The sequence below is a fragment of the Homalodisca vitripennis genome, chromosome 4 (assembly GCF_021130785.1).
Source record: "Homalodisca vitripennis isolate AUS2020 chromosome 4, UT_GWSS_2.1, whole genome shotgun sequence".
NCBI classification, from domain to species: Eukaryota; Metazoa; Arthropoda; class Insecta; order Hemiptera; family Cicadellidae; genus Homalodisca; species Homalodisca vitripennis.
Window position 1 is genome coordinate 171714328 of NC_060210.1, and position 14465 is coordinate 171728792.

Genomic DNA, 14465 nt, shown 5'->3' on the forward strand with positions numbered 1-14465 from the left:
ACGATCTGAAGTAGGCACTTTTTAACCGAAGTAGGCTTCTCGGTCCTACGTAAGTATATATTTTTTCTTCGTCAAGACAAGGCAAACTCTACTATGGTACTGGAAATATCTTACACCTGAAATATGTGATAAAGGCTAGAAATAGACGCTTTTTATCGAAGTAGGTTTCCGAGACCTGTGTATTTGTTTTTATTGATAAGAATAATAATGCAGGCTCAGCTGTGACATTGCAAATATAATGAATTAATTTGAACCAGAAATGCTCTTTCATGTGCAAAACATGATATATTAATTAAATCAAACTCTGATAATATTTACCATGAATTTAAATAATATCTACTTGATGTATGCCTACTTACATTTTTAAATTTTCCTAGAACTCCATCATTTTACATCATAAGTGCTTTTACTAAGTAATATAAGGACTTCGGTTCTAAAGATTGCGTGTGAAGCTGTGGATAACAGCTAGAATATATATATATATATATATATATATATATATATATATATATATATATGTATGTATATATTTATTTATATACTTAATATTAAGAGCTTCTTACATTGATATATCAATAAAATTTTGAAAGTATTATTTTTTAAATGCTGTGCTACAACTATCACCGTTTCATAATTTGTTTACAGAAACGCCAATTTTTCTAGTATTATGTATTTTGTTATCCTTGTGTTTTTCTAAATTAATATAACCTCACATAGTGTGTTTGTTCATCATTGTTAGTTAAGTAGTGTTTTAATAAAATATTAAATTAAAGTTTAGAGTTTAGTTTGAGAAGTAAATACAACAGTCCGACATGTCATAGACTTTCACGTTTGCAGCTGAAAAAATGATTAAATATGCTTCAACAAAAGCCTTCAGACACAATGACTGAACCAGTTAAACCCAAGGACTAGCTAAACACTCATAGGAAATGTTTTGAACAAGGATTTCTCTAAACTATTATTACATTATTAACATGAAAATTATCTAAAAAAAGTTTAGTATTATATATGTACATCATACAAGTAATCATACTGTACAAGATAATTCTGATAAAAGTGCACCTCACGGTGGATTTTTCAGGGTTGATTAAGGTTGTAAATGTGAATTTTTCACCAATAAAATAGGAGCCACAATGATCCATTTTCAAGAAAATTTAGAATTTACTATACAAATGTGGATCATAGTTTTCCTGTCCACTTAAGAGATTTGTATAGGAAAACACAAAGCTATACAAACAAAATTCAATGTTATGCTTATGCAGAAACTAAATAAACACTTCATAATGAAAATAAGGTATTATAAATAAATACAAGAAAAGTTTACTTATCCTCTTTCTTGCATCCATACAAAGCTCTTGCTAACATTTACTGTCTGTATTTACAAATTGTGCTATGGGTATTTATAAGTTGTTTACTGATGTCTCGTACACTTAGTCTTTCAAATAGCCCCAAAGGAAAAGTCAACTGAATAAGATCAGGAAATCTCTGAGTCAAGTGGACAAGGCTACTTTTCCCAGTCCATTGTCTTGGTTACTGCTGGTCGAAGAATCTCGTAACACATGTGTATTCATATCACAGAGTTAGTGATTAAGTTAAATTAAATGTTAGAGATTTATGAGAGGGGCTGAAGCATTGTCTTGATGAAACTTTTGAGATCAATTTTTCGGCCTTATCTGTTTAATAGCTCTGTGGACTACCCAATGCTAACAAAAAGTTTTATTTAGTGAACCATAAAAAATAGTTTAATAACTGAATTTGTCATCTTGACAATTTTATAAAGAAACCTGAAAGTAAAAAAAAGAATTTATTTCACAAAAAAGTGGCGTATAAGTTATGATAGTATCCAAAACTAAGTTTGTTCTCAGATATCATTTAAAAAAATTTTGTATTATTATATATGGCTAATTAAACCTTTGACTAGTATTCACACAAAAAAGTTGGGAGCGCACTATGTGCCACCTGCAGTAATCCTGATAACCTGGTAATGCTGAAAGCGCTATAGCGCCCAATAGCTTTCACAATAATGTTTAGTAATAAATACTATCTTACATGAATACGTAAGTGATCGTGGAATGGATAAGAAACATTTTTAAGTAGTTTCTGTTGTTTCTTAGCAATATGTTTTACATTAAATGTTTAACTTATTTTAAATGTGGCAATTCCAAAAATATATACTTACCCTAACTTTTACCTCAAAACTTATTTCTGATATGGCTTTGTATGAAAAAGTGTGCACAACTACTGGTTTTTTATTATTTTTATAAGTTTATCTCTAGAGAAATAATATCTTTCCTGGGTAAACATAATCTTACGACTGCATTTATACTTATATAACGATAGTTAAAACAAAAATAAAATGAAATACTAAATTTAAATCCTACCTTATTTACATATGTAAAATATATACAAAGTTTCATCATTCATGAAAAGTCACTGAATTTATGGCCTCCCTGTGGAACTGGTCTGGCATAGTGCTTGAGCAGATGGTAGGACTTAGTGAACTCCACAATTACATTCAGGGCAAAAGAAATTGGTTTTCTTCTTCGAGATTTTACACACAAGCGTCAGTTTGAGTTGGGGAGTTTTGCGAGTTCATAAGCAGGGCCAAGGACATCAACAGGTGGAAGAACTTCTCTGTCTGATTCACACAATTGTGTGAGAACACTTACTAGGATATCACGTCTGCTACATGGTATTTCAGGTTTACCTCAATGTCAGAATAAACTTTGTCATAACTAGAAATCACATGATCAGCCTCTAAAGCTCTCACCTAAATAAACAACTAAAAGAATATAATCTAAGAAGGCTAAATCACAGTAATAACAACACTAAAATACATTTCTTTCACAAATACTATTGAATTCGTAACTCCGGCACTTGTTTACAGTTTCACAACAACAACGTAGATGGCGCAACAATGAGGCTGACGCGTATTACGTTCACGTTAGCTGTTTGTTGTGAACGATGTCAAATGTTGTAAGATAATTGAAGTAATGACAATAAATTGTTATTATAGTTAATGCTTTGTCGGAATATATCAAATAAAAACAATTTATTTAACCTTTAATACCTAAAATTGAAATAACTGTACATGTCTATTTGGTGATGAGTATTCCTCATCATCAATTCAGACGAACCTTTGGTGACGAAAATTCTTTTCATGCCAGCTTTAAGGTTAAAAAATTACACCTTTAAATCTAAGAATAGTTCTTTAATTACTTATTTACACAACATTATAAATACTATATTTTATTACATTAATAAATAAAACTTTATTAATAATGGTATACATTTTAAAATATTTAAAAAAATTAAGGGTAATGGAAATGTTAGATGCACATCACAGCCCCACAGACCTGCTACGAACTCTGGGCAGTTCTGGCTCTGCAACATATCACCAATAAAACATTAAAAAAGTAAAAATCCGTGTTTCATGCAATACATAAAAACAAAAAAACCTCTCTTCGGAACTACAATCAAAGACTAATTCCATTAACTTGTTCACAATTTGTTTGTAAGCCTAAACAAAATTATGACCTCAGTACTTGATTAAATACTAATAAATAAATTTAAATCTTGGATAAAATCATGTACCAGATTGAGCTACTATGATTCATGAAACTTTACGATCATAGATATTTTTAAAGATTCAAAATTTGTATTTCTCTATACTAAACATGTTTTTTTGTGCCATCTTAACCTGTTGGGGAGTACTGACGGCTTTAACCGTCATCCTACCTAGTGTATACTAGAGTAAGCAAAATTATAGTTAATGAACTCCAGGGAGTAAAGAAAAAATTTTTGTTGTTTTCATTCAAAATGTATTGAAACCTTACAAAATATCATAATAATGCATTTTTTGGATCTACAACTTGATAAATTCATACATTTTGTTTTTTTTAGAATTTTACAAACGTATGATAGTGTTCAAAACACGGGTACACACAAAGTGCTACTTCACATTTTGTGCACTCATAAGCAGTTTCTTTCCTTTTACGCTCACTCCGTGTTGTATTTGAACACACAAAGCAGCGTTTTAGCTTCCTTCAGCCATTTTCCCTTACTGGTAGTGGGCGGGGGAAATGGCGACCTGACAAGCGTAGCGGCTGCTGGTCTCCGCCCAACGGACGCGTCACAGCTGAGGCCTCTTCTCTTGGTGCAACATGTGCTTCCAGTATCTGTCTGATAACATTAATTCGGAAGTCCATGATGTGAACCTTAGCATTTGGGTTTTTTGATTCCATGTATAGCCTATAAATGGACGTGGCGCGAGAAAATGACAGAACATTTGGCGGCAAATCTGTGATTATGTATTCCGTCACTAGGAGCCAGCACCGTACAGCAATAATTACTTCGAACATTTCACAGTCGAAATAGTATGTAAGAACGCCACTTGAGTGCATAAACAGTTGCAATATTGATTGTTTTAGCAACCCCGTCATGGACGGTCATAACCGTCAATACTCTCTTGGGATCAAACGGCTATAACCGTCTGTACTCTTTTGGAACAACTTTCAGCTACTCCTCAACAGGTTAATCGCTGTCTCTGAGATAGACTAATATGATCTTATATTTAAAAGTGTATATGAGCAAATCTAGGTCACTGCTCTTGGAGACAAGATGACAATTAATTGAATAGAAGCAAGTTTTTAAAATATTCTCAGCAGAGACTTTACTACAACTAATTATATCTAACCACATTGTGTAACACAAGCTGTAGTACAATACAACCTCATTTATCCCGATTAATTGGGACCAAAAGGGATCCAGGTGAATGAAAAACCAGATAAACCGAAAAACAGAATAGATTACACATAATAAGGCGCCTTATTTGCCCAAGAATTAAAATTCACATAATAAAAATCTTTCGGGAATGTCTTATCTCCGAAATCAAGTTTGATTGTTAAATAATGTGGATGATAGACAAATGTACAAGAAAAATCTGTACATTACATTCACTAGCTTGCACACATTACATCAACCAGCTTTGTGCTTTTATCAACATTACAATTTACGTTAAATTTAAAACGTTTACATTAAAAATATGTTTTTCTCTTTGAGAAAGGATTGTTGACTTAATACCTGTGCCTGGTTATTTTTGGTAGATCTACTAAAGCTTTACGGCCTATGGAAGCCATTACCTTTGTTGTGGGTAGAACAGAGGATGCTTAACATATCCAGTTAGAAGCAATTAGATCCAAGCGTAGGTCCAAGCATAGATCCAAGCAATTAGAACTTACCTGTTTGACCAATATAGCAAACTGTTCAGTCAGAGTCTTCACCATATTTTAAAGAGCTAAACAAGAACATTGAGATATTGTGTTGGAGAAAAAGCTTAGGGGTTTAATTTTTTTTCTTTTTAATACAATTTTCATCAGTTGGTTCAAAGACTTATGTGGCCCAACGGTTACTGAGATTTGGTTAAAGAAGCTGTTCATTTTAAATATGTTAATGGCTTGTCTTTTATTGGCTGTTCAACCAATAATGTTTTATGTGTAGTTTCTTCACAGACACCAGTTGTCCACCTGCTCCTACCAATGCTTTTTTACAATGATGAGACACTCTTTATTAAGTTTTACTACTTCCTCTGCGTCTTACTATTAAAAATCTTCATAAAGGGTTATATCCCTTTTCTTTATCGCACAATCCTTTTTTATATTTACTTGACTGATTGACTGAGAATGGGACATACCCATGGGTTCTTTCACAAACCATAGAGTGCAAGATGACTCTACATCAGTTCCTTGAGGCCCAGTTTTATCATTTGTCAAGCTGGAAATTTGTGTATAACTTGGACTCGCATGTGACAAGCTCACCAGCATTGACTTTCGCACTCCCAGCATGCCATATACTGGAATGGTCAAACAAGTCAAGTAAGAGATAGTGAAATGAAATGATTCCTGAAAATGTTCAGTGTCGGAGGGTAACCAAGGATGGCCAGAAATAGAAAGTAGAGTGGAATCGAAAGAAAGTAAAATGAAGATCCCATGGAAGGGGAGTATGTCACAAGCAATTGGAAGTAATGACATGCCTATAATCCTGTGGTTGCCATCCAAATACCCATACAGATTATGAGTACCTGGGAAGTAGCATGTGCAAATTTAAAAAATATATTTATTAACTATATAATTCTATAAATACTTTTGAAACGATTATATATCATGCACACTAAAAAAAATAAAATTAATTCTCTTAGATCTATGTGGATTGATCTGATATTTACTGTGTAGTAAAATTGTTGCTTAGGCTTTAATTTGGTTCAAAATAAATAGCATAACCACATTTATATATATTTACTTCATTAAACATATTTACTTTTTACAAAAACATACTCACATCATTTCATTTAGCGAAGGAGGCAGAGGGGCATCTTCTTCAAAAACCATTGAATACTTTTCATATGCCATAAACCTTCTCCTCTTTTTGGGCTAAAGAAGAAAAATAGATAAATAACAACGATTATGACATTATATTACTATGTACATAGTCTTTTTGTATATTTCATTTAATGACTAGCAAGAGTCTCATCACCATGCCACAATTTTATATAAATTTTCTTCCCAACTTTATGTACACTGAAGGATTTTGGAAACTATAATAGATACAGCAAAGATTAAATGGATAAAGTTGTGTGTGCAATAATAACAAATCAATGTGGTTAAATTGGTTGTGTTGTTAACTTTCTGCACTGATAAAACTGTATTTAGTCAAATGGTTTAAACTGTCAGTAGGTTCAAGTCAATTTGTTTAAATGCAATGACCCAATTTTTTACTTCTCAGAAGAAAGTAGATTTTTTTACATACATTTTTGTGATTGTTTAGTACAATGAGTTATTGCATTTAACAAAATTGACTTGAACCCTATAATACCTCCTGCTTGACGGTCTTGAAAATATTTTCATTATAATATTTAAAACTAGAAGAAATTTAATGCAGATTCCATGTAAAAACATTTCGTTATAGGTACTAATAAGAGAGCTGTGACAAAAAAAAGCTTCATAAATTTAAATTAGCAAACCAATCTATTGATTAGCCAACCATCAGTTGAAATTAGGCCGCTTTGGTTGCCAATTCTGAAAAATTAACTAACAATAAAACCTAGAGTATCAAACAGATTAGAGATTTGTAATAAGCCAATGCAGAGTCACAGTATGGTTTTAAGAAGTTCATCTAACATGAACCAATAATAAAAAAAGGCCACTCCCGTCCCTCCCTTTTTTGCCGCCATCTTGTTTTTGCCATGGCAATTGCCATTTACTATTGGCCTCTAGCCAGTTCTACTTGGTTGGCTGGTGAGTGCAGTCCTATTGTGCCTGTAGTCTGTAATTCAGTTATAATAAGTAGAGTTTAGTTTTTGTTAAGTGCATGTTTTAGAATGAGTGTGTATGGAATAGACACAGTAATATGGCTGTTGTTGTTCCTGACTTATACGTGTCACAATGCTCTGGTATGTTTTTTTATTTTAACCTAGATATTAGCATGCATCATTTACCTGGAGAAGAGACAGATTACAGATCTCGAAGGCAAATGTCCAAAACAATCGTGTTTCCTACCTTAACTTGTTCCATATAGGTATACAATATACAATATAAAATTTTTAAAACATACGAAATATATTAATATTTTGTGGATGATTTTATTTTGCTACGGCTACAAAATAAATGTTGTGTAACAATATTATTAAAGCATTAATTTACTTTTAAAATATGAAATTCAACATTGTCAATTCACATTTAAATTGAGAGCATCTTGAGTCTAATTTGTATTTAGAGAGCTTGGATCACAAATGGAAGTAGGAAATAATACCCTTTGTAATGTAATGGTTTATAATCCCTAGAGGCTGAAAATTAACTAATTTATTAGCTGTACAAAGGCAGAATTCAAACCTTGTTCAACGATGCAGTGCTTGTAGAGGCAATTGCTGCTTGTACCAGATTTTTCTCATCACCGCTACTGGAACTAGATGGAAAACTGTCTTCTAGTGCCAAGTGTTTGGAGAAACCCTCGAGAGACATGTACAACTGGTCAAGCTGTTCATTCACTATGTCCGACTAGAAAACACACTTTTAATTACTATGACAGAATTTATAGTAATTTTATGAAAAATAACATGTTTCATTTTATTTAGGTTGAACACATATTTTACTTGAATAATGAGGGAGATGCAACAAGTTTTTCTTCCTTCCTGAGGGAAAAGGACAGTTTGTCCCCATGCTTAGTCCTAAAAGGACCTTTGCGCCTCCCTTATTTTAATTTTGTGTCCTCAAAGTCCGAGGCTTTTGCAAAAACCGATCAGATTTGAGAGCTCCTGTTCTCTGATTTCCTTGGGGCTGAGGAGATATGTTCCCAGGAATCTTTTCAGAGTTTCTAAGAAGGCAGGACAATCTAACCAAATATGCTCTGCTGATTCCTCCTCTTCTCCAAGAGTCTACATTCGTTAGTCTGGCTAAGGCCTACCCTCATAAGATGTTTCCTTAGGGGGCCATGTCCTGTCAATATTCCTAATATTAGTCTTATATCCTCCTTATTCTGATCTAAGAGAGCTGTCCACCCTTTAACGTAACATTTTAGATAGTCTTAATCCTGAGGCTCTACTCCAATTAATGTTTCTTGTCCTTTTTTCCTAATCTTTGACAGAGCTTTACTGTTGGAGAAGGCTATCCTGCAACCTTGCTCAGGCCCCACCATTATGGATTCCGCTCTCTTTTTGGCGAGGATGTCTGCTTTTTCATTTTCATGAATGCCTTCATGACCCGGTGCCCAACCGAGTGTTACTCTGTTATTCATTACCAGCTCAGCTAGAGCATTCTTACTTTCCCAGACTGCTTTCAGAAGGTATCAAGTCCCTTTAGTGCAGCCTGACTATCAGAAAGTTATTATTTTAATCCTTTTTTCCTTATTTGTATGAGTTTTCTGGAACATGAGTCTATTGCCATGACCTCCACCTGAAAAACCGTGGCGCATGTCAAAGTCAAAGTCAAAATATCTTTATTTACATTATGTACATGGGTACAATGAATAGTGTCACTACAACTAAGTTACATAATTGGATGATTATAGTAGATCATGTTGTTGAATAAAATTCTTCAAATGAATAAAATGCTTTTCTAACTAAATAATCTTTTAACATTGATTTAAATTTCTTAATATCTTCAACTCTTGTTATTGTTTTTGGAATTGACTTAAAAAATTTTATTCCTGCATAAGAAGTTTTTTTTTGTATAAAATTCTAAATAGTGTTGTGGTATTACTAATTCCTTCTTATTCCTAGTATTGTAAGTATGGGTTTCACAATGAATTTTAAATTTAGATTGACAGGTCCTAACATACATAACACATTCCAAAATATAAAGGCTATGCACTGTTAAAATATTTAGTTCAGTGAAATTATTTTTCACTAACTTATCCTTCTTCATTTTCAACATCATTCAAAGTGCTTTTTTTTGCAAAATTAGAATTTTATTTAGGTTTTGGTTTGTGGTTCCTCCATACACTCCTATCCCATATGCAATGTGGGATTGAATATATGCATGGAACACCATCTTTAGTACTGACAAACTGCATAAATAAGAAATTCTTTTGATAGCATATAACCCAGAATTTATCCACTTAATTATCTGTTCAATATGTAGATTCCAGCCAAGGTTTTTGTCTATTGTTAGACCGAGAAATTTTGTGTAGGAAACTTGATCCAAACTGGAATCGTTTATCAATATGTTAGGATTTAAACGTTTTCTGTCTTGTTTTGTATTAAAAGAAATAAAATTAGTTTTATCAGTATTTAAAACTAATTTGTTGCCAATGAAAATTTTTTGTACATTTGAGAGTTGCAGATATCTCCAATTCGACTTCTGTTTTTGCAGATATAATGAGATTTGAGTCATCTGCAAATAGGCACAGCTGGTTTTTTGAACTTTCAAGATTACTAAGGCAGTTTGGAATATCCTTTATATAACATATAAATAATATAGGACCTAAAATAGACCCCTGGGGTACTCCATTTTTTACTAATTGGGTGTTGGATTGAAATTTTAGTTATTTGTTATTTTTTATGTGAGTTATTTCAACGTATTGTTCTCTTTTAGATAGATATGACTCGAACCACTTTAAATGAATATTATGGATACCTAAATTTTGCAATTTGTTAAGTAAAATTTCATGAGATATGCTATCAAAAGCCTTTGATAGGTCCATGAATATTCCTGTTACATTATCATTTTTGTCGACTGACTCTATTACAGACTCAGTGAATTCTATCAATGCAGTTATAGTAGATTTATTTTTTCTAAAACCGTGTTGTTCCTTGTCATAAAGATTATTTATTTCTAAATGTTTGACCAATCTATTGTACATGGTTCTTTCAAAAATTTTTGAAATTGATGGTAAAATTGAAATCGGACGATAATTTTGAATGTCTGTTACAATACCTTTTTTGTAGATAGGTACAACCTTAGACAATTTTAACTTAGTAGGAAATATGCCAGTAATGAGAGAAGAATTTACCAAATGCATTAATGGTTTAATTAAAGAGCTTTTTGCGAATTTTATCAATTTCATAGGCAAAAAATGAAATTATACACCTCAATAAGTTGTCAAGGTTGAAAAAAATCAGAAAACCTTAAAAATGAAGTTAAGAATAAAACTAGGCAATACAACTCAAAATTAATAAAATGTAAACAAAATTATTTCGACACTAAAATAAAAAATTCAGAAAATATTAGCAAGACAACATGGCAAATTATAAATAATGAAACAAAAAAGAATGGATATAAATGTGAAGGCAATCTTGTAATTAAATCAAAAGATTCATCTATTACTGAACCATCTCTAATTGCAAAGTCCTTTAATGATTATTTTATAAATGTGACAGATGCACCGTTAAAAGACCTTCCTTCAAATTCATTACAACCACAGTCTGAGAACATAAATATAACGTCTCCTAAATTTCAATGCCCGCCCTTGAGTGTAGAAGAACTGAATCAAATTATTGACTCACTCAAAAATAAATCTTGTAGCGGGTATGTCTTCCTAGGGGCACAGCCATGTTGACTCCTGGTCATTAGGAGTTCTGCACTAGGTCGTCCGCATAACATAGTAGCCTTGTTCCCCTCTTCTCTGCTTTGCTAAGAAGATCATCCACCACCATCACTCACAGGAGAGGAGACAGAACTCCCCCCTGGGGGCAGCCTTTCCGGGCCGTGATTGCGGCAGATTCATCTCCGCACTTTGCTTTTACTTGTCTGCTTTTTAGGAGGGCTACTATCCATTTGACTACATCTGGGGGAACTCCAAAACGTTCCATAGCAGTCTCCATGGATTTATATGCAACTCTGTCGAAAGCTCCTTCAATGTCCATAAAGATGCTGACCAGGGCTTCCTTTTTTTTCGAAGGTGTTCTCCACCTCTCCCACTAAGCTGTGGAGAGCGGTGGTAGTTGATTTACCTTCTATATAAGCATGTTGAGTGGGACTAAGTGGGTGGTCTGATAATATTACATGCAGCTAGTTACTCAACAGCAGTTAACATGTTAAACTTTACCATTCTAACTGTAGTGCATGTACCAGGCGTGTTCTTTAAAGTAAGTACCATTTGAAGTAAACTTTTTGTCAAACAATTAATTTACATGAAAGCCCAAGCCCACACTTGGGCAATGTACTTTTCTACATAATTATTACCAATTGAGTATTGAGTTTGAAACATTGAAATAAGTACTACAAAAGCGGTTTACCACATTTAAGTATTTATGTACATTTTTATTTTCTTACGTTTTAATCAAAAGAAACCTAAATCCTGTAATAGAAAAGGATATTATGACCACAGTTCAACAATGTAGTGTAATAATCAGCTGATTAGAGCAGCTAAAATTAAAATAGCTAATTTTTGTGGCTCACCAACAGTGCTGTCACGTAATCACAGCGGATATTGTTTAGTACTGAGGCCTTTTAAAGCGCATTATCTCCTTTATTTATCAACAGATAATCTTAAACTTGGTATTGTTGGATTTATAATTAAATTGTCTAACTAACTAAAATGTAATAGTTATGACTTTTTTTAAATCTGCAATTTTTAAGATATTTGCACTTACAGCATTTAGAAGCCATCATTTCAAAAGAAAGGTTTTAAAAAATTGAAATTTTTCTGTAATTAGGGATTTAGGCAATAAAGCTACATACAAAATTTCAACTCATTACAACAAGCCATTCTCATATTAAAAATAGTTAAGTTAAAAACAAAAACAAAATAGTGGCTATTTGGGTAATTATTGAGTTTTCAAAAGTTTAAATATGAAATTTTAGTTTGTATTTGGTCCAGGAATAATAACTGAAAATATTGGTAGAGTGTTCTGGGACACCCTGTACAATTAAAATGTAATGCTTAATGCCATAGTAATTTATTAATCTGAATAAGTTGGGCAGTGACTAACAGGCAGGAACTAACACCCACCCCATATCCCATTCTCTTTTCATATTTTCCATTATAGTATTAATAATCTTTGGAGCTACTTTTATTCACATTCTCAAATAATATGATGTATTTTCAGTACCCTACCTGGTGATATTTCAGGAGAGTTTGACAATCAGACTGTAGAACATCATTAAGGATACAACCAGAAGTATTCATTTTGTATCTCAGAAGAAGTTCTGGGGTGAGTTCCACATTCTCCATCCATGAAGGTTCCTAAATACCACAAACAAGCATAAATGACAAGAATTGTTTGATCATTAGTGTATATTTATTCATATGGATTTGGATTTAGTACCTGACAGTATTAATCACTCTCAACACTAATGAAACTCACTGTTTTACCTCTCTGCAAATGTGTTTAGCTCTCACAAAAGCTAACTTTAACTATTTAAGCCTGCTTAATTAGGCACATACTGTATTTCTCGTTTATAAACTTCTTGAAATTGTTCGCTTTTCATGGCTTTTTAAATAATTGGAACCGTTGTTTGTAGGCATTTTATTGTGTAATACCAGCCTGCCTTACATTGTACTTATTGTTTTGTATAGTTTTATTTTCTCTGTGGCATTCTATTGTAGTAAAGACAGTTCAACATGCCTCGTGAACTGAAGCTCGAATTCTACTGTAAGTCGACTAACTTTATCAAAGTGTGACTCACAAAAATTCGAGAACTTGTCTCAAAAATTGAAGCACACTCCCCCCTCTTACTCAAGTCCAACTTTGCACACTCAGTACTTACAATGCTGAAATCTCTAAGATGCATAATGACTTTGAGGCCATATATGCACGTCATTTCATCAGTTGAAACCGCTGATAGTACAGTGACTTGTATGTCCAGATCTCTAGTGTCATTGAAGTGCTTACAGAGCCTCAAGCTCAATCTCCTTCTCTACACTCACAGGTTCATGAGCTTTCTGTTACCTTCTCCCAAATGTAAAACTTCCTAAATTAAGTTTAAAACACTTTGACGGATCCCCACTACAATGGCTCTTGTTTATTAATGTATTTTATTCTAATATCCACCGAACTCTAGTTTACCTAATGTAACTAAGTTTCAGTAAATTTTGTCTGTTTTATTAGGTGAGTCTCTCAATTTAGTTAAATTGTTAAAACTCACTGCCACTAACTACTTTACAGCGTATAACTTATTGTGTGAAAGCTATCATAACTCTAGACGCCTCACTACTCTACATCTAATCACCTCCCTAGTGTTTTAGATGGAGCTGTTAAACCAATGTGTGCATTTGTTAACTCTTTATATGAGCATACCGAAGCTCTTAAAGCCCTGCAGTGCAACATCACTGTGAATAACACTCTCTTATAACTAGATCATAGCTTGATTAAAAAACTTGAATGCTCTCGGCCAACACCTACTGAATATGATGTGAGGCTCAATCTCTACTCTCTGTTCAGGCAATTATACAGTTTCTGAACATTGAACGCTCTTATGTTAAGGATGCCAATCTTCACGCAACACCTCATGAAAATAAACGTCTCTTTTCTAGGCTTAAATTGCTCTCGTCACTCAAAGTTCATTTCTCTCCTTGAGATGTTACAATGCTCGCAAGTTCCGCCCCACAGAGCTCTCGTAAAACTGAAGTTAGCACCTCCTGCTTTTTTTGTAAACAATCGGCCCATCGTGTGTATGCCTGCTCTGTATTCAGGAAATATATCCCTCGTGAACGTCACATTATAGTGAAGGACCACAACCATTCTTTCTCATGTCTTGGTACTTGTACACATGTTTTATCACAATTTAACTTTAAGGTCTCTTGTCCCACATGTCAAAGAAGACATCACTTTACTCTACCCTCAAGGTCACTCATCCCTTTGTTCTTGTGATAGTGGAAGTGTTGCACCGGGTCTCTATGCCCTATTTCCTCGTATTCATTAGAAGTGTCTAGTTTTACCGTATGAGCCGTTCAGGAGATATGGTTCGGTCGCGGTCACTCACAAAATCTCGCACTTTGTTTCCTCTCGGGCAGAGTAGTGCCGTCTTGGG

The 14465-nt window shown here is 33.4% G+C and overlaps 1 protein-coding gene across 2 annotated transcripts in view; it reads right to left on the reverse strand.

Moving 5' to 3' along the window:
* Window positions 1-3196: 3196 nt before the first annotated feature.
* Window positions 3197-14465, reverse strand: part of LOC124360629 (period circadian protein) — a 60737-nt gene continuing 49468 nt past the window's right edge. For both annotated transcript variants that reach the window (XM_046814398.1, XM_046814396.1), the window contains 4 exons: window positions 12550-12678; window positions 7887-8051; window positions 6337-6428; window positions 3197-3384 (listed from right to left, as the gene is read on the reverse strand). In XM_046814398.1, coding sequence (XP_046670354.1) covers window positions 3360-3384; window positions 6337-6428; window positions 7887-8051; window positions 12550-12678 — 411 coding nt within the window. In that variant the 3' untranslated portion in view covers window positions 3197-3359. The remainder of the gene's footprint in view (window positions 3385-6336; window positions 6429-7886; window positions 8052-12549; window positions 12679-14465) is intronic.